At 52.0% G+C, this 19,854-nt stretch overlaps 7 protein-coding genes across 7 annotated transcripts; 3 read left to right on the top strand and 4 right to left on the bottom strand.

The window, feature by feature from the left end:
* Positions 1-1,175: 1,175 nt before the first annotated feature.
* Positions 1,176-1,810, top strand: D7B24_001046 (uncharacterized protein; the record flags this gene model as incomplete). The annotated part of the gene is made up of 2 exons (XM_028635291.1): positions 1,176-1,497; positions 1,551-1,810. 2 exons carry the CDS (start codon positions 1,176-1,178, stop codon positions 1,808-1,810), a joined length of 582 nt encoding a protein of 193 aa, XP_028497966.1.
* A 95-nt stretch (positions 1,811-1,905) lies between these two features.
* D7B24_001045 (uncharacterized protein) lies at positions 1,906-2,532 on the bottom strand (the record flags this gene model as incomplete). The annotated part of the gene is made up of 1 exon (XM_028635290.1): positions 1,906-2,532. The coding sequence occupies one exon, from the start codon at positions 2,530-2,532 to the stop codon at positions 1,906-1,908; it is 627 nt and encodes a 208-aa protein (XP_028497965.1).
* A 1,613-nt stretch (positions 2,533-4,145) lies between these two features.
* Positions 4,146-5,706, bottom strand: D7B24_001044 (uncharacterized protein; the record flags this gene model as incomplete). The annotated part of the gene is made up of 4 exons (XM_028635289.1): positions 4,146-4,188; positions 4,680-4,792; positions 4,837-4,859; positions 4,914-5,706. 4 exons carry the CDS (start codon positions 5,704-5,706, stop codon positions 4,146-4,148), a joined length of 972 nt encoding a protein of 323 aa, XP_028497964.1.
* Positions 5,707-7,055: 1,349 nt separating this feature from the next.
* D7B24_001043 (uncharacterized protein) lies at positions 7,056-7,409 on the bottom strand (the record flags this gene model as incomplete). The annotated part of the gene is made up of 1 exon (XM_028635288.1): positions 7,056-7,409. One exon carries the CDS (start codon positions 7,407-7,409, stop codon positions 7,056-7,058), a length of 354 nt encoding a protein of 117 aa, XP_028497963.1.
* A 1,572-nt stretch (positions 7,410-8,981) lies between these two features.
* Positions 8,982-11,764, top strand: D7B24_001042 (uncharacterized protein; the record flags this gene model as incomplete). Its single annotated transcript, XM_028635287.1, has 5 exons — positions 8,982-9,168; positions 9,217-9,346; positions 9,399-9,621; positions 9,679-10,275; positions 10,328-11,764. The coding sequence occupies 5 exons, from the start codon at positions 8,982-8,984 to the stop codon at positions 11,762-11,764; spliced, it is 2,574 nt and encodes an 857-aa protein (XP_028497962.1).
* Positions 11,765-12,298: 534 nt separating this feature from the next.
* On the top strand, positions 12,299-16,039 carry D7B24_001041 (uncharacterized protein; the record flags this gene model as incomplete). Its single annotated transcript, XM_028635286.1, has 7 exons — positions 12,299-12,310; positions 12,426-12,533; positions 12,718-12,760; positions 13,118-13,138; positions 13,627-14,733; positions 14,787-15,195; positions 15,250-16,039. 7 exons carry the CDS (start codon positions 12,299-12,301, stop codon positions 16,037-16,039), a joined length of 2,490 nt encoding a protein of 829 aa, XP_028497961.1.
* Positions 16,040-16,745: 706 nt separating this feature from the next.
* On the bottom strand, positions 16,746-17,829 carry D7B24_001040 (uncharacterized protein; the record flags this gene model as incomplete). The annotated part of the gene is made up of 2 exons (XM_028635285.1): positions 16,746-17,202; positions 17,351-17,829. 2 exons carry the CDS (start codon positions 17,827-17,829, stop codon positions 16,746-16,748), a joined length of 936 nt encoding a protein of 311 aa, XP_028497960.1.
* Positions 17,830-19,854: the final 2,025 nt, after the last annotated feature.

Here is a 19,854-nt window from a genome sequence, read left to right as displayed (position 1 = left end):
TCCAATTGCCATCACGATATTCATTTACCCATTGCTCTCAGTTCTAGTGACGCAAGTATCAATGATATTGGCAAGCACCCGTCTAGGCGTTGAAGAGCAGCATGGCGACCTGAGGACTTTTGCCACTGCAGGTTGCCCCATCCAAGGTTTGAGTTGACGCCAAAGAAGTTAGACCTGTTCGCTTTGACCATCCGCGCATTAGTGCATTAGACAGGAACTGAACTCGTTTGGCACCGCCAATTCGGAGTCAGGCTAATATCGCCAAATCTCAGTCGCGCAGCGATGCCGACATCCAGAGTCAGTAATTTGGTATTGTCGACAAGGCAGCGGACGTGATCCTCGGATTTCCAGTAGTTTGATTGCCCGTCGCGTGTTGATGTGGTGTGAGTGGTTGACTGTGAGGGTCAGAGCTCGGCCGGAATTGCACAATCTAGCCAGTTCTCCCGGGGTATGACCACGTAGTCGACGATCCGTACCACAATCAGCTCAAAACCTATGTCATTTATCGTCGATGTCAATCACGATTTCCTACTCGAATGTCCAATCCAGCAAGCGGGATTGGCTTCAATCAGCATTCGGGAAAGCCAGTGCCCCGAACCTTCTGCTCCGTGACACTTAGCGCCTCGTATGTTTTTGTCGTGTATGTTACCCTGATCTCGGACCAGGAGTCACCTGCAGTTGTCGGCCCTATCCCAACAGGTGATGGGCTATTTATGGAGCCACATTCAAATTCTAGTCCATGAAATCATTCATCACGACTTTCCAGCATTTCAACACGCCTACCCCACACTACCAAGACTACCCAAGCCGCCTGACGCAGGGAAATCTGGGGCTCTTAGCCCCTGACATGACTAGTTCCCGACTGCGTGACGTAGAAGGGCAATACGAGGGACGATTCCTTCCAGACAAGGTCCGAAGCTTCTCGTATTGTGCCTCTGAGCCCCACTAGTCTACCGTCGATCGGGGTCGGCTCGCCAGTGCCGGCATTACGAGAAGATCATCGTAGAGCCCACAAGACAACACATTCCGCCACTCCGGCGTGCACGCCTCTGAAGTATATAGAGAGGGATTTTGCAACATGTCTACACTGCCGGCCAATCTATCTGTCTCATACCTTATCCTCTGGAGTTCGTTTCAATCCGACCGAAATTCACCAAAGATAACATTTTGCAACCATGCACTTCCACAACCTTGCTGCCGCCTTCTTCGCTGCTGCCGCCTCGGCTGCGGCACTCCCGGCTTCATCCGGGCCCCTTCCTGCCGGCGCCAAGTTCAATCTGCTCGCCCTCCGGTCCGCCAGCCCCGTTCATTTCGCAGATGTCAGCGCTGCGCAGGGTAGCCTTTTCCTCAATCTTTCCAGCCAGAACGCCACTTGCGACGGCTCCTGCGGCAAAAGTGGTGGTAGCGCCACATTTTACTTGAATGATGACGGCGGTCTCTACCTCTATAGTACTTCGGCTACGCCTCAGCAGTTGTATGCTGATCGCTCAGGCATGGGTATGTGATGCCGTGCCCCTCTCCAACACACAGACGTGCTGACCATGATACAGGTCAGGGCAAGCTTGGCTACACCACTGGCGCCCAGCCTCCCCCCCGAAACGGCGAACGTACTGGATGGGTTCTTGATGAGGTTGGCGACCTCACTCTCAACGGCGCCGCTTTCATCGCCTGTCCTAACAGCATCGACGGAGCATGGAGTCTCTGGGTGTCGGCTGGTGTCAATCAGCCAGGCGGTAACGAGGGTTGCCTCGGCATTTCGGCCCGTGCCACTGAGGTTAAGAACCCCGACAGCTGCATGTACACTTCTTGAGAGTGAGGGTGGTACATACATAAAGAGAAGAGAGTTGTAAATAGCAAGATGTAATGTAATTGTTGACAGCACCCAATGGCCCTTTATTCATGAAACTATAGAGCCTGGAGAACAAGCATACGAGCCTGCACGCCCGCGCCCCTTCGGTAGTCCTCGAGATTAGCGCTCACAAAGGCTACCTTGCCGGCGGTGACCAGTTCCTTGACACGTCTCTCATAACCACCATTCTCCCAAATCGAGAAGAGAATGGTAGCAACAAGATAACCGTCCTTCTTAAGTACCCTCACAAATTCATCAATGGCAGCAGGGCCGACGTGACCCTCTGTCATTGTTCCTACGCACACGACCACGTCGTACGATGCATTGGCTCGTGCCAGAGGTTGTGACAGATCGACTGCCTCCAGTGCACGATATACTCTGAGCTTCTGGGCTACCTTAAGCATACCGGGACTCAGGTCGACACCATCGATGTGCTTGGCGCCCACCTTGGCAAGCTCCACGCCAACGAGACCTGTGCCGCAGCCAGCGTCAAGAATCTCAATGTGATCACCCAGTCGCTTGACATTCAAGCTCTTCAACACATGCGAGGTCGCAACAGCGGGCGCCACGTAATCATGCTGGGCCTCGGCGAGCTCCTTATCGTACGATGTGGCCCAGTCGTCATAGATGGCCTTCATCTCATCAACATTCGAGGCACCGTAGCTGCGCCCAATCTGCGACATGGCGGGGAGAATGGCTCAATTGATTTTCAACGATATGAATTCTTCAGATGTCAGTAAAGTAGGTTCAAGATCAATCGCACGTATCGCGTTTTTGGGGTAGGCTAACAAAATGAGACTCCTTCACAGTCAAACGAGTCGAGCTCTCGTGTGTTGATGAAGGAAGCTAGACACAAACGTTTCCTTAGGGTGTTGTTTGTATGAAAGGTGCTCTCGAAGCTGTTAGGAAGATCATCGGGCGGATGGGAATGCCTATTTGTACAAATTTGAGCGGACTCTTGAGCTTTAGCCCAGGTCAGGACATCGCATCCTCTATAGTGTATGTCGGCGGATCTGAGTACGTTGGTGCCCTCTTTTGATGTCACATCACACGTCATGGCGGCGCGTAGTGCAACAGTGCCAATCCTCACAAGTCGCTCAGGGATGAATATACCCTGTTATCTCGCCTCAGCCGTGTCGCTCCTATGGCCACCCTCCATGATGGTCGCTGAAAGCTCACGTCACTCTCTCGCGCTGGAGTTTAGCCCGTTGCGCGATATACCTACATCGTTGCATGAGCTACTGGCCAACTACATACGAAGTGCCTCGCCCCTCAGCAGCTGCATACGCTATGCAAAGCTAACGAGTACGATGCGGCTCAGAAGGGGGTTGATTGGCACACGAACTGGTCGAGGGGGCGGAGGTAGCTGCCTAGGGCACTCCGCGGATGTATTGCGTCTTGTGGGCCCAATCATCACCGACCGGACGCCCGTCCGCTTGCCGGCCCATGGCTTGGGTGCTCCACAAAGCCGAGGCGCCGTGAGCCCGAGTTGACCGCGCACTTGAGGTATGCCGAGCACTTCATTGGTGAGAATCGTCTTGCAGCAAGGACCTGAACTTGTTTCCCTGCCAAAGGATCCGCACGCGCAGGGGACCTCGCCTCCTGCTCAGCGCATCATATACATAGTTGTCACCTCTTTAGCGGGGTATGCGGCCTGGCCTTGTTCAGGAGAGTGACATCCAACTAAAGTTGTTCGAGGTAGTTGCGGTCCAAGAGCGTACGGTGTGGCACCTTTGCTACAAGGAGCAGATTTCCCTTCCTACGGTCTTTTGATAGTCCCATCGTTTCTCGAGGCCCCAACCCCGCCAAACGCCAAGCCAAACGCCCCGCCCCCGCCTCTACCTAGGCAAGAAATGCCCAGGGACGAAAGAGTGTGGAGGGGTAAGGCCGAAGAACTGAGGGGTTTGATTTTGTCGATCTTATCTAGTTCTACTTCGTGGCAGCCTGGTCGACAGAGGTGCCTGCGGAACTGAAGGCACCAAACCCTGCACGCCGAGGAGACATTCAGTCATCATAACCAATGGCAACGAAAGATGGCGCAAGAAGTCGAAAAGCTGTGGACACCTGTGGCTCGCTATGAATCGATCACTGGTAGAAATGTATCATATCTACCAGATGGGCGTGGGAGGCCAATCATCGACGACGAAGCAGAGTAGTGATGCTGTTGAGGTCACATGCGATCCGTCGATGACCGAACGATGGAAACTTTGTCACTTTGATTGTTCTTTAGCAAGCTCCCAATCCTCTACGCGAAACAGCTTATAGGGCACGTGATGAATAAACCTGGTTAACCGCCTTAGGGCTTGACTTGAGATAGCTTGATATGGAGGGCCTCCAATCTGCGGAGAGCCCAAAATCAGATTGATTCCTTGCCCCCCTACCCATTAATGGGGATTACGTGGTCCTCCTGGTTAATACCTCAAGACAGAGGAACCGGGTGGATCATCCTTCTTTTGTTTGTGGTGGGGGAATAACCATAATAGAGGAGTCATCTTTAGACGATGTCCGCTGTTGAAGGCTACCGCGTGCCGCCGAGGACTATAATAATAGTGATTGCGAAATTTATGATGGATGAGTATCAAAATTGAAAGATCTTGGTTTGATTCTGTCCTGCTGTTGAAGGCTCACATGGACACCTTAGGATAACGAGTTGCGGAAACACACGAGAAAATAGACAAGCGTACGAAGTGATTTCAATCTCAATTCTTGGAATAGGTAGGTTCCACTCAGAGGCATTGCGCATACCACGGGTTAAGTGTTGAGCATGTATAAGGGACGACACAAGCGGTCGGGCCAGTGTGACCACTTCCACCACATTGTTGCCACTGACCTGCTCCGGCTACTGGAGGCGGAGGCGCGGCTGTCGTGACGGGTGTGGGAGCTGGCTTGGACGTTGTTGACGAAGTTCGGAGAGTAGTCGGAGCAGTTACAGGCGTGGTTGACCTTGTCGATGCAACCGAAGAGGTTGACGATCGTAACGAACTGACAGGGCTGACGGGGGGCTCAGGACCTTTGACACCATGTTAGGGAAACTCGCAGGCAACATCTGACCCTGACTACTCACTAGAGGATCCGGGGCCGGCGACAGATGTCGTGATTGTTCCGTCTTCGATGTAGACACCTGAAAAGTAAATATCTTCAGGCGCGTCCGGATAACCACTGCGCGGGAGCTCAAGAACACCGAGGTGCCAATCAGCGCCGTTGCTCGATGTTGAAGCCGCAATGGGCGCATTGACTCTGGTCAAAGGGCTGGCGCCAGTTGAGTGCCAGAAGCCGACAGTGCCAGCACTGAAATCAATTTCATAGGCGACGTTGTGCCAAACATCGGCATCCCAGTTGACGCTCCAGTGGGTCTGTCCACCAACGCACCATCTCAAAAGCGGGTCGGATGTTCCAGCGGCGCCGCTGAGCCAGCCTGATTTGAGTTCGGTGAAGTGGCTTTCAAAGAAGGCTATTTGGTGTTCCCGAGTCGTCGCTGGCGGATTGACGTCACTGCGTTTGATGCTGAAGTGGTAAAACACTTTCCCTTTGTTGATGGCTGCGCTCGTTTGGGGGATCAATTCGGTGCGCCGCATGTTCTGGCCATTCCAGTACGCCGTGTCGGTGAGCGAGATCTTGACACCCTGTTTGGACCCAGAGTCGGCTGGGTTCTTGTAACTTGGCGACAAGTTTACATACTCAGTAACAGGTCCGCTCCCATGAATGTAGTACTGGTAAGGGCCGACCTGCGTCGCCCAGCTCCATTTATCGAGATCAGTGGATGACGTCAGGTCATTGAAACGGCCGTCCCAAAGAACTGCGGAATGGCACTGCGAGACCAGCGAGAAAGCGGCGCTTGCGGTGGCGAGGAACTTCATCATGGAGGGATAGGTCGTCGTGCTTCTGGCAGTCACGTAATACTGGCTATCATTGCTACCTTTAAGAACCCGAACGCTACGGTCGATGAAACGGGCCAAGGAGCCGAAGCCTCCGTTTGCAAAGTGCCCGGCAATCCGGCAATGCCGTCGATAGGGCCCGGGCCGCAGCACATTCAGCCGGCAAATTGAAGGATGGCAGAGGTGCGACACTGGTGACGAGTCAGCCATCATCAATTCAGAAGCATGCCATTCTACCAGATTGCGGATCACACTACGTGGCGGGGCAACGTCGCGAATTAATTGATTAACTGCACGAGCAGATATTGTCTCGCCGTTTGACACCTATTGAGTGCTGGTTTAATCCGCACACGGAGAAAACACAAGCCATGCCTCCGTAAAGTGTTCATAAGACGATCACTTCCGTTTGCTGTCTTTGGCCCGGTTGTATGGTGATCTTCCATCGTGCTAATCGTCCTGTGACTGCACAAAATGAAGAGTCACTTAGTCGGCGTCTGTCAGAGATGTACAATTGCACCATTTATCGTAGCTTCGTTCCTCATTGCAAGTTATCTCCCGCCGCTCTTCAGGTCAACTGGATTCAAGAATCCAAATTATGTCCACATCGATTTGACCCATAAGCAACATTGGCTTGTGGAAGAAGCCTGGTCTTTTCTGAGTTATCTTAGACGTGAACACTCGGTTAGGACCAGAAGTAAATTTCCAAAACGCCAGGGCCTAGACTGGCTTTCAACAATTTCGTAATTTTTATAAAAATGCATTAAAACCCAAAACTATGTAGTACCAATGGTGTCAAACAACGACAGGGAAGCGTCTTCGCATATGCCAGTTCAAGGCATTTGCACGAAATTGAAACTTCCCCCTTCGTCAGTAATTGCAGCTCATTGGAAAATCGAAGGTAGGTGATGCTGCCAAGGTCAAAGCAAAGCTCTCAATTTCTCACGTGTAAACTTGTAGGGTGGTTCTGAATGCGTTCATTGAGGAGCCACGGAGGAAGGGAGTTCATTCGTATATGTAGTATATGACTAGGTTCCGGGCTGTGGCTAGCAGGGCGGCTTCAAAAAGCTCTCATGGCATGCTGAAGACACGCAAAGTACAGATCTGCGCAGCTATAACCCTTCAGCGCCATTTACGGCCGCCACCCCCACCATGGTGACAACTTCCTTGCCTAGTTGTCAAGCATCTTGCCACCAATAGAAAGGCGGCCAAGTAGAAAGCTGGCGAGTATAGGGTCGCTGTTCTTGTGCAGTATCTGCCGTGTTAGTAGCTGTCCGACAAAAGCAGGATTCGTGACACCGGAGTGCATCACGGCAACGGTAAAACCATCAAGATCAGTTGATCCAAATCTGATATCGATCCTCAGGATCAGGCCAGACGCCAATGGTGAAATTGCCGAATTCGGGATCATCTCCATTCTTGAAGCTAGGTTTGAGCGTGGCGAACAGCTCGTCTGCCATTTTTTCAGGATCCTCACCCACATTGCCAGCTGAGAAGTCGCCACTGGCCCGGATACTTCCATCCTTCATCTGATGCATGTGGAGCTTGCCGCCATCGCAGTGCGTCTGCAGCAGCTTCCGGGTCGTGGGATGAGTGTTGATAAGTAAGTCCGGTCGACCGTTGAGAGAAAGCTTGATGTTCTCTGCGGCGGGTAAGGGCACACTGCCAAGACCATCGGCGAGTACCATGTGCTGGGCACGGATCTTTCCTCCCGCCAATGCCCGAACCCCGGTATCGCGACCACTCTATTTGAGGAAACCCAAAACAGTGGTCTCGAACACTTATGCCCCAAATGACCATGGTCTGATCAATCAGCTGGGCGGCGGCGGCGTCAGCCTCGATTGCTCCTTCTTCCCTTGTGAGGAGACCCCATGCTGGCACTGTAGCCTCCTCGAGATTGGTTCGATCTTGTTTATGTCACTATCCTTGACTCAGGTAATCATAACCCCACGCCGAATGCTTCCGCTGGTATTGTGCAAGGTCTTCGGCGGCATATGCCATTGGAGGTTTTCGCACCATGAGAGTGGCAGGTCAGGCAGGTCTTTGCGAATCTCCTTCCATCGCTTCACGGAGCAACGGCGTAAATCATGATGGAATTTTGGATTCTCGAATGCAGCATTAATCCATGAAAATGAATTGGGTATTGCAGCCCCCCATGCTCTCGTCCATGATTGTGACATTGGTCTCTCGGGCAAGAGGCCGCCACGGACCACAGCGATGTTGGAGCTGAATTCGTCGTCCACGGTAAAGTATAGGTGCGGACCTAGTACGAAGCGTTTGCTGAATGTTTTGCAAGCCAGCGAAGTGAGCTGCTGTAGGCTCACTGCCTCATCTAGGTTTTGAAGGACGGCTCTTCAGAACGATGCAAATCTGTTAGGGCCGGAAAGTAAGTCTCGCGATTCAGCCATGGATAGTCGTGTGGTTTGTGTGATCGAGATTTCCCCGCTCCTGTGGGTCAGTTGGTGATCATGGTTCCCCGTCATCGTTGGATGATCTCATTCAGACGTCAAGCGCTGTGCGGAATCACTGCTTGGCTTTCCCCATATCAATCATCATGAGGGCGAGGAGTTTTGCGGCGTTGAATGGCCCACAGGATTGGAAATGTGAGGCCGGCCGCTGGTGGATTCGGTTCAAACTGCCACTTCGTAAACTGGAATCACCAGTTGAAGTACCGGTAAATCCTCCTTACTCCAAGACGGGCCGACCCCGCGTTGTTCGAGGATCTTCAATCTCCCATCCCGCGTCGTGGCGCCGACTCACCTGAGCACCTGGCAGGGGCCTGCAAGCTGCATCCTGCACTACAATCCAATGGAGTCCCACCCCCTGATGATCAAAAGCCAGCCAGCTCTACCACATGCAAATCCTTCACCAGGCACCATGCTCCTGATCACGGCTGTATAGACCTGGCGATGCTACTTCACTCAGAGCTAGGTCTTTCTTCAGGAGCCGAGACCAATCTGAGCCTGCGTTGACGCCAAGGATTACATTCCTTCGAAGACGATTCGACTCCCCCCGACCGCCATGCTTCAAAATTCCGGCCACAGATGCCCATTTGGGACGCTGTTGTCGACCACGACCAGTCTGCCTTGAGAAATCGGACAACAGTTCGTCCGAAACACTGCCCAGCCCCTCATCAACCACTGCAGCAGGCCATGCATCGTGAGGGCTATGTGGAAGCAAAATTACTACATAAGACGGTGACTCGGTTCTGGTGAGGCACCAAGTAATGCACCTACCCGTTGCGAGGTAGACACACAACGATGGCTCACGCTATTTTCTCCCCAGGCCTTTGGCAGCCGGCTTTGCACAGGGTCGTATTGCTCCTGGTTTTGTATCTCGCCCTTGTCCATCCATCGAACTCTTCTGTTATCCAGAGGCGTGCTGCACCTCCCCAAAAGCTGCCGAAAAGGGCGACAGAAAACGACCTACGTTACCAGCCGGCCTTGGGCAAGTGCAGTTGAGATTGCTAATTTCGCAATTTTCTGACCTGCTTAGACTTTGATACCGATTCCTGCTACAACGTACCCGCCATTGGCTGTGATGGAAAGATTTCAGAGGGACTTGAACCCGATGGCACTACGAAAGACTGTCGTGACCTCGCCGACCTTGATAACACCAATGTCTAGTAAGCTACTCAAAGCCATATTGATGTGCAACCACTCTAACTACTCGCTTAGTTCTCGTCAGCGATGCAACAGCGGCTGGTGTGCCTACATGTACGATTACTACTTCGAAAAGGACCACGCTGATATCGGTGCACACAAACACGACTGGGAGCACATCATAGTTTGGGTTCCTGACGACCGAGCCAACAATAAGAAGTATGCGTGTGTGTCTCAGCATGGTGAATGGCTATGCAACCCAGAGGATAAAGTGCTCTGGAAGGACGAACACCCAAAGGTAAAGAATTATGGCCTGACAACCCAACGTATACGTTACTTACCATCCTTGATCTAGATTGTTTACCACAAGGATTGGTTCCAGACTCGTGCCTTCCGCTTTGCCAATGCGGAAGATGATAAATACCAGGAGAATGAGCGCCATGACTGGCAACTTGGCGATCTGGTTGGTTGGTTTGGATTTCCGACAACAGAGCTTCGGTCGGCCCTGGAAACCCATCATTTTGGCAGTGCGAGCTTTGCTCTTGGTGGTAGTTTCACGACCAACCTCAAGAATTCCTTGACTGCTTGGTGTGACGACAAATTCCCTCCTGACGGCGGAGACCTCGCAGTCTGTAAAATGCAGCATTTCCCTCATCCTTTCGATCCTGCGAGAGACGACAACGGCTCTCCGGGCCAGCCGCCAGGAGGTAACGGTAACGGGTGCAACCCAACAAATCCTGGTACGCCTGGGCCTGCAGTTGGCGTCATCAATGCCATGATTGTAGGAGACTCAATTACTCAAGGGTTTGAGGGCGACTATACCTGGAGGTTCCGCCTCGCGGAGTGGTTCAAGTCGGAGAGCATTACCCCGAACTTTGTTGGTCCTTGGACCGGAACACATACCAACGCCGAGCCGAGCGACCCGAAACCTCCCCGTCTGATCGGATCTGGGGTATGTCTATCACCTCGGTATCTCGGTGGCAGCTTGCTAACGAAAGCCACAGCCAGTACCGCCAGACGCGCCCCGAACAGGCGGAGCATATGCCAACGGTGTCTCCTTTAAAAGCAATCATTGGGCTTTGTGGGGCCGCCAAGCTGCTCAGGTCAAGAACGAGATTCGCGGCCAGGTCTCAACACATTCGCCAGATTGGTTGCTTGTCATGCTTGGATTCAACGATCTTGGCTGGTGGGTGAGTGGGCCTGACGGCACCTTAGCCAGCATGAAGGCCATCGTTGATGAAGCGCGTGCCGCAAAGTCCAACGTCCGCATCCTGATTGCTAACGTCATCCATCGAACCTTCATCGAGGGCCGTGACGATCTTGTAACCAACACGAATATCTACAACGATATGCTGAAGAATGCGATTCCGGGCTGGAGCACATCATCCTCTCCTATCAAGCTCGTCGACGTAAACTCTGTATATAGCTGTGCTCCACTTGGCGACTGCTCAGCTGCCTACGATGGACTGCATCCGGGGCCCAAGGGAGAATACCAGATCGCTCACGCCTTCAGCAAGACTCTTGTTGCGATGGGTGCGGGTAAATCAGAATTATCCGTTCCAGGCAGCTTCCCGGCATCCAAGGCCCCCACGGTTCCTAACAATGTTCGAGTATCACAGGCTCCGTGGGGTCTAAAAGTCACCTGGGACAAAGTGTGGGGTGCGAATGCGTATGAGGTCCGCTCGCGTCAGAAGGGAATGAGCCAGTGGTCATACTGGCCGTCCGGTATCGCCTGGCCCGTGAACCGTTGGGACAACAGCTGGGTCCTTGAAGGACAAGAATGGGAATACTCGGTACGGACGAATACGGGAACTGGCCGGACGTCTGAATGGTCAGGCACCGCTACTGCTGTTGCAAAACCAACGAATCCGAAGGGACCCAACAATGTCTGGGTTGAACCTCGAGGAAACTCCATATTTTTGCGATGGGACGCTGTGCCTGGGGCCATCTCTTACGAGGTTATCACCTTTGATAACGATGCGACAGGGACGACATTCCCCAACGGCCGCGGTGTCCAAGGGACCAGCGTTACCGTCAGCGATGGGTTGACAGCCGGTCACAGAAATGCTATTGCCATTGTCACATGGGTATCCTCCGGCCCTGGATGGCCCACTATTGGCATGTCGGTGCGTGTCGGTGCAGGCCAGCCTGGGACGATTCAAGGTCTTCGTGTCAGCAACACTGACCCAACTACGGTTCTCCTCAGCTGGCCTCACACCACAAACTTTGCCAGCTATCGTGTGTGGTTCCGCAATCACAAGACGAACGAGGCCTTTCGGACAGATGAGTACTCCATTGCCACGGATAACTCGCATACCGTTGCCTTTTTGTTCCCCGGCACGTGGAATTATGAGTTCTATGTCGTGGCCATGAATGGAAATATTGAGGGCGGTCGTTCAAATACCGTTATACCACCGGTCTATCCGGGCTTCCAGGGATAGGGAGGGTCAGTGATGGTGACTCTATAGCTCGCGATGCGCTGAACTCGGAATTACGAGAGAGCCCAAGAACGACGTTCGTTGGACGAATGTCAACCTTTCACGAGCCCCTCATCCAATCTCAACACAAGCCAAAGTCTGTGTTAGTCACATATCTACCATTCTGGAAAGACCATGAAAAGTGGTTTACGTTCGTCGAAAACAGCCCGTGGTTTGTTTCCGGAAACTCGAACCACTCTCGTTGTGGATCGCTCCTGCCGTTTCTGCCAGATAATCTTCGATGCTTGCACGTGACTGTAATGTTAGCCACGTGGGTCAGATGTACCGATGCCTATAACTTTGCTGCTTGAAGGCCGAAACCAAGGACTTGATGATTGCTATCAGTCGGCACTAGAAGTATAGAAGCACTGGCCAGTGAAGGCCTTGGGACACAGTAAGCATGTGCTTATGAGCCTATCGGTGCTCATACGACGATGGTATCTGTGATCGGCGCTACAATGTGAAGAAACGTCCTAAACACCCAAAAAAAAAGAAGCTATGGCTAAGCGAGTAGGTGGCATCTTCTGGGGCTATACTCTAAAGACACGGAATCAATCGAGCTCTACTCGTCACGCCAACCATAATATTAAGTCCAACGATCTGATGATCTTGCTAAAAGAACAAGAGAGCCTCTATCAGCACGTCAATTGTACTACATCGTGGAAGGGCTTTTGAGGAGCACCCTAGTGTTACGGTCGGTCCCAAAGGGGTTAGTGACAGCCCTCACACAGTCGTAAGTGCCTTACGGCATCTCTTCAATTGAGGTAAAAGGATAGCCGTTGATGCAACATCGTTCATTGAAATTGGCTGTATTTATAGATGTATGGGCCCCAGACATATATAGCGTTAGCGGGTCCAGACCGTGACACAAGGTGTCACTAAGGTGCTTCAGTCAAATACTCAGCGTTCATTTCCAGGACGGGACTATTGGAATTCGCAATCAATCCGGAATGGGAAGATGTATGAAGAAGCTGGCTTGACGGCTTCTGACGAGTGCCGTCGACACTTTTGCGCCCAGGACCAGGCGGCGGGACGTGCGTATCATAGATTATAGATCTGACTTTGAACAATTGCTCAGTGAGGCTCCAAAGCCGTAAATGACGGGTGGTGGCACTTCAGTCGGATGCCACGGAGTAGACGCCGAGGCACATGAGCCGGTCTCTCATAGCTTCGCTGGTTGAATGGCTAAGAAGGACCGGCAGAGTTTTAACTGAACCTGCCCGTTGAAGAATGAAGATCCAGGAAGAGTGTCGAGAATACTATGCAGGCATGGTGAAGAGCATTTGTCCCAACTTCCCTACGAATACCAACTTTTAGTCACGTCTGGCTTGAGAACCGGTAGGTTCGGTCGCCTTGAACCCCAGAGCAAAAGGCCTATCTCCGCTATCGGCTTTGCAGCGTCATGCTGCCAAGTTGTCTTTTAAAAAGGTGAGGGGTTGCGGAGAAATATCCGTGAAGAGTCATGTAATCCGTCTAAGATCTGCAACTGATGGGGTAGAGATGTACGTCAGTGGTGGGGTTAGTCGGCACTTGGGATCGTGGGGTTCATGAGTTTGCCAGGTTTTTATTGGCTAAATGGAACCTAATTAAAATGATGTGACCATGTATCGGACCACCGAGGAGTGAGAATATCTATAAAGCACACCCCAGCATAATCGCCTATGTCCCCTTGATAGCATGTTTGTATCCAATACGGCCCAACCTAGACGCAAGTATGAGGATTCGGCTCGCCATCTCTGTCAGCTTGGCGGGAGTCATATCACCGTGTGAAGCTGGAAGAGAAAGGGACTATACTTCACACGTCAATCCTTTCCTCGGCACTGAAGGCCCAACACCTGGCTCCGCGTATCAAGGCGGCAATGTCTTCCCCGGAGCGACTCTACCGTTCGGCGCCGTCAAGGTCGGAATCGACACAACTCGATGGGATACAAATTACCAAGCCAACGCGGGATACACCCCTGAGGGCAACGTTACAGGCATTTCCATGCTGCATGTTAGTGGCACAGGTGGTGCGCCAACGTACGGCTTGATCCCACAGATGCCGCTCGCCAGTCTTGAGGGTGTGAATTTACTGGACAACTTAACGTACATGCAGTCTATAACGGAGCACGATACGGCGACAGTGGGGTATTACAAGACCAGTCTTCGGAACGGCGTCGTGGCAGAGATGAGTGCAAGCATGCATAGCGGCATCATGAAATACTCGTTCCCAAGCAATGGTGACCGGCACATTGTTGTCGATCTCAGCCACTACCTACCCACTCGTGGGAAAGAATCTCAATGGTACAGCAACGGAAGAATTGAGCACAGTGACGACGGAAGCTGGTACACCGGTTACGGTGTGTACAGAGAAGGTTGGGCCCTCGGTGGAGACTTCAAAGTCTACTTCTGCGGACATTTTGATACAGCCCCCACCAACGCTGTGCTCTTCTCTGGGATGTACACCGATCCATACTGGCCAAATACGACCGACGTCCAACCTTCATTTGCCAACGACAGCAACGCCATCTGGGGCGGGACCGATGGCTACCAGTATGCAGACCGGGTCGGTGCTCTCTTTACCTTTCCAACGAACAGTTCCACAGTCACTTCCAAGGTGGGCATCTCCTGGATCTCATCAGACAAGGCCTGCCAGTTTCTGAATGCCGAGATTCCTCATTGGGACCTTCAGGTCACGGTCGCTGAGGCCAGAGATCATTGGAACAACGAAGTGCTTTCCAAGATTGACGCAGACACTCAAAACCAGACGCTATTGGAAATGTTTTACACTGGGATTTATCATGCACATCTCATGCCGTCAGATCGCACAGGGGAGAATCCCAACTGGGTTTCGGACGAGCCATACTATGATGACTATTACACTCTGTGGGATACCTTCCGATGTACCCATGCCTTAATCTCCCTCATCCTTCCCAAACGCCAAGTCGATATGAGTAAGTGCCGCCTGTAGCCGTTACCAGTCATTATGCTCACGCACGCAACCCAGTCAGGTCCATGATCGACATCTGGCGTCACGAAAGATTCATGCCCGAGGGCCGTAGCCATAATCATAATGGCCGTGTTCAGGGCGGCTCCAACTCAGACAACATTCTCGCTGATGCGTACGTCAAAAACCTGGACGTCCACCAACTTATCAACTGGACGGATGGATACGCTGCCATGCGCACCAACGCCGAATTGCAGCCTTACAACAACTTTGACTTCAACGACCCCACGGGCAGTACAAAAGAAGGACGAGGTGCTCTGGATGACTGGAAAAAGTATGGATATGTATCGGTCAACTACGGGAGAAGCGTGAGTAAGACTGTTGAGTACTCGCTCAATGACTTCGCGGTCTCGCAAGTGGCGCTGGGCGAGGCCCCGGAGGAGGCCACGACATACTTGAGCCGTTCCGCGTGAGTATGATACTCAGAAACTTACGAACAGAACATGTGAGCTGATAAATCTAGTGGCTGGCAAAAGATTTGGAACTCTGAGGCAGAAGCGCATAATCATACTGGCTTTCTCGCACCGCTGCAACCTAACGGTACAGTCCTCGAACCATATGATCCACTAGCATGCGGCGAATGTAATTGGCAAGCGATTTCTTATGAAGGTACTCCGTGGGAGTATAGCTTTGGCGCACCTCACGACATGACCACCTTGATCTCCCTCATGGGTGGTCCCGAATCATTCGAAGACCGACTGGATACAAGTTTCGTTCCCAGCCTCGGAGCACAAGATCAAGGCAATAATGGAATTGGTTCCATGATATACAACCCAGGCAATGAACCTAGCTTCATGACACCGTTTCTGTACAACTACATCCAAGAGAAACAGTGGAAGAGCGTCATGAGAAGTCGGGCCATCGTTGATGAGTTTTACCATGCTGGATCGAGCGGAATTCCTGGCAACGATGACGCTGGAAGCATGAGTAGCTGGCTCGTCTGGAACTTGCTCGGACTTTATCCTGTCGTAACACAACCTGTGTATTTGATTCTTGCACCAAGATTTGCATCTTACAGCATGAAGGTTGGCGTAAATGGAACGCTACGGGTCACGGCCAAGGGTATTGACGATGGTCCCTACATACAAAGCCTCAAAGTGAATGGCAAAGAATGGGACAAGAGTTGGGTGAGCCATGAGGATCTCCTTGGCGGACACCAGAGGGGAGGCTTACTGGAGTTTGTTCTGGGCGAAACGCCTGTCTTGTGGGACTCTGGAATGGTGCCCCCGAGTCCAGGCACCCTGAGCACATAACTAGATGCGGAAAAATACTATCTTACAGTTCAATTCCAGTTCTTAATATGCCTACATCTCAATGTCGACCCATCAGGCCGACCTCTGAAGTCGGGGGATGCTTTGCTGTATTTACTGGCTCTGGACTTGATATGTCGCCTAATTGATCAGTTGGCCCAGCAAGTAGATGCAAATAGAAATACCAAGCCCCCTAATTACATCATTCCTGGTTTCCTTGCATTAGTAAATTTCTGAGGATGATTATCAGTCGGCGTGGGCCTGGCTCTAGTCAAATCCAGAGTCAAGGAATTGGCTCTTTCGTCCCATTGACTCCACCGTAGAAGCAACTGCTCTTGGAACGAACTCGAATCACGATGATATCCCAAAGCTCATCTCAACCCACATCGATATGGGGGCCTCGCTACTGCAGAGATCGTCATTGGAATGATAGTCCCCCTTTGTAATCAGAGGCCTTCGTCCCAACGAATATTCAGCCACGCCGCTCAGTCGGCTCACACATGCCTCTAATCACTTGGGCTCCAGCCATAACTTGAAGCCAATCATTGGACACACTTCAGAATTGCGCCCAGCGGCAGAAATAGAAGCCAGTGTTCAATAATTGCACGCTCTCAAACCGTCTCTCACCGTTAACCGTCTCTCACCGTTAACCGTCTCTCACCGTTGAAATATGTGTGCCACGAGACAACGAGTAAGATTACGGGTGATGTTACCGAGTGGCCAAAAGAGCTACGCCCACGATCACACTAACACCCCACGCGCCTAGGATGGTTCCGTAAGCGGCCCACCGGTTGGGCATGAGCGCATGAGCAGCACTGTGTTGGCCACCGCCAGTACTAACTGGACTGTTTGTAGTCGCTTCCTCGTTGTCGTTGCCATTGCCGTTCCCTTGATCGGACCCATCCCCACTATTCACAAGATAGATAGCCTGTACAACGGCAACACCTGACTCCCAGGGCTCCTCGCCAAAGGCAGCCAATCCGCTGGCAGTTTCCTCGGGGAGACCAGACGAGTCAAATGGGATGATATAGGTCACGGCGTCGGAGGTGTCGCGCCACCCCGTTGTAAAGGGAAATTTCCTTTGCGTTGCGGTCGTAGTCTTACCCGCGAATTCAAAGGTCTCGGTCCTTAGTTCGTTGCCTTCTCCAGGGCCAGGGCCAATATATCTATACTGGCAAGCCGTTCTAGTAGCTAGCTCAGAAAGTGGGAAGTTAGACCAGCAGCCTTGGTATGGGTTGACTGAGTAGCCGCTGTGGATGTGGTCCCAATTAGTCTGCAAACGACACATGCTTTTGGAGATAGGGTATGGCTCACCTTGGGCAGCAGGCCACGGCTGTCTGAGTGGGTTCCAGAATCGAAGTTAGCATGTTGGCTTGGAAGTTGGCGGCTGGGAAGTTCGTCGTTTCCCCAGGTGCTCCCTCGGTGAAGGCAGTCGGCTGAAAAATACCAGACACACTGGGGGCGCCATTTTTCATGGCAGCGATGCCGACGGTGACCCAATTGTCAGGGCACTGGATGCCGGGAAAATAATAGTGGGCGGTGGTCACTTCCACGGCGAGATCGACGTTTTCATATATTTCATTGACCTTGCCGCCGTTGGGACGACACTCGTCTGGAATGTTCCAGCCGTCGCACCCATCAACAATCAAACGCGGAAACCAAGGTACCTGAGGAACTGCCAGGCCGCTGCGGATGACTGGCTCGGTCGCACACGATTGGGGAGCAGTCCATGTTGTGGTTAGGGGCCCAGCATTGTGCCACTCGAGATTCCCTCCGGTCTGGACTGAGGACATCTCGAGATTGAAGTTGGCGAACGTATATTTGGCTGCAAACCTTTGTGCGAGAAATCCGTATTCGATGCTACAAGCCAACAGTAATTAGAGAGGCCAATGCATATGTCATGGCTTATGTAGAAGCGAGCTTTGGAGGCCTCATCATTGCCTACTAGTGGCCTGAACCCTGCTCCAAGTGCATCTTTTGCGGCACAGATATTTCACCCACGAATGACGTGTTCCCGCGCCTGGCATATCGGTGGGAGGTGGAGCCAGGATGTTAAGCCACGGGAAGGGGGGTCATACTGACAGCGGTACAGACAACCAATCACCCACATTCCCGCCAAACTTCACTTCTTGTACCTAGCTGCGAAAGGCTGGTGGTCGAGCGTCTCCCTAGTACAAGCCTTGGATCAATGAATACTAAGCAATCAAGATTAAGGGAGAATACACCTTGAGGTCTACGGGACTCTTGGAGAAGAAGTAAATGATGCCCTCGTGCGGTCACGAGCCTCTCAGTAAACTAGCTGCTAATGAAACCCCCAAGCCCACTGGCTTAGCCGGGTGCAACACATAACACGAGCGAACGAAACTCTATTCAATACTCAAAGGAGGCAAATCACTGCGTGGGATTTGCATCCGTGACGAAACTGGAATATGAAGGAACATGTCTCGGCCTTCTTGCCCTGAATACGTCAGGGGGCTTACAGTTACTGCCCTTCAGTCATTATTAGCGACAGGTGGGTCCAAGAGGGTGTCAGATGTCTCAAAATCTTCCAGCACCTGCACACACCCCCTGGCGCTGGCACCTAGCATACCAGTCTTGACGGGGAGTTCACTGCATATCCTTTGACTGTTGTGTCCCTTAGAATATCATCGATCGCGACAATAAGATCCCACCTTTAAGATAGATTGATCAAGTTAAGCTAGCTCAATTGGAAGCTTTTCAAAGTAAAGACTTGAGCGATCTAGGGTGCAAGACTTGATGGTTGGAAGGGCCAGCAGTCTTGAAACTACTTACAACAGGCCGAGCATAGTCTACTGACGGAAGAAACTCCAATGAACCTTGGCTACCTCAATTCAGTTGCGGCAGCCCATATCACCGCCTGCACCAATTCTTCCATTCCTGTTGTATTCATTGATTGAATCTGTAGTGAATCCCAGGCAGCCGTGTCGCCCACGATTACCCCAAAGAAGTTGTCCGTATAGACCCTAAAGCCACATTCTCCGCGGTCTCGTCTCGGAAGTTCGCGGCGCCGCAAGCGTTGTAGCCATTGGGCAAATGTTCCCATGACCATCGACGGCTAAGGCTGCCTGTATTGCCTGATTTTTCAGCGTCCTCTAGGTCTTGACTTTTGCAACTTAGACCGTGTGTGTCTTTCCGTCGGAGGCGGTAAAGTTATGAGTATCAATAGTGTCCAGATCTACCGACGCTGGAAGGCCAATCATGTCTGCACCTAACGCGTGAGGCAGCATAACCAAAGCTGCGGTCAGAGATGCCATTCCGAGGGAAAGGGGGAACGTGGCGGGCGCAATCGTTGCTGTGAGAGATGGAGTATCAAGATAATGAAAATAATTTCGCTATGCGTGTGAAGACCGGCCGGACGTGATCTTGGAAACGGCAGAGGGTGGGGTACGATGTATGAGCATGAATGTTGTCCATATGCCTCATAATATCAAGATCTATGTAGCAGGAGCGGGCATTCTTACATTTCCATGGATGGCCGGTTGTAGCTATTCTTCATTTGCTAAATTCGACGGATGGCAAAATCTCTGGCGATCTATCAAAAACTGCGCCGCGTGCGCGCTTTCCCTTTACACTCAAATCGCTCTGCACCGGATGACCCACAATAGAAGTAAAGCCACCAATGTCTATGATCGAAAAACTTTGCCTTCCAGGTACTTTTGTAGCTGCGCAGGCTGTGCCACGATCGCGTCACCGCCATTGATGTCTGCAACAGGAGGTACGGGACCGGGCCATCGACGGGCCGAAACAAAACATACAACACCAGGGATTCGCCGGTGGTCACCCACCCGACTACTGGT

The sequence above is a fragment of the Verticillium nonalfalfae genome, assembly GCF_003724135.2.
Source record: "Verticillium nonalfalfae strain VnAa140/NRRL 66861 chromosome Unknown scaffold_12, whole genome shotgun sequence".
Classification (NCBI taxonomy): Eukaryota; Fungi; Ascomycota; class Sordariomycetes; order Glomerellales; family Plectosphaerellaceae; genus Verticillium; species Verticillium nonalfalfae.
Note: the sequence above shows the minus strand (reverse complement) of the source record. Positions and strands in the feature narration are given on the sequence as shown.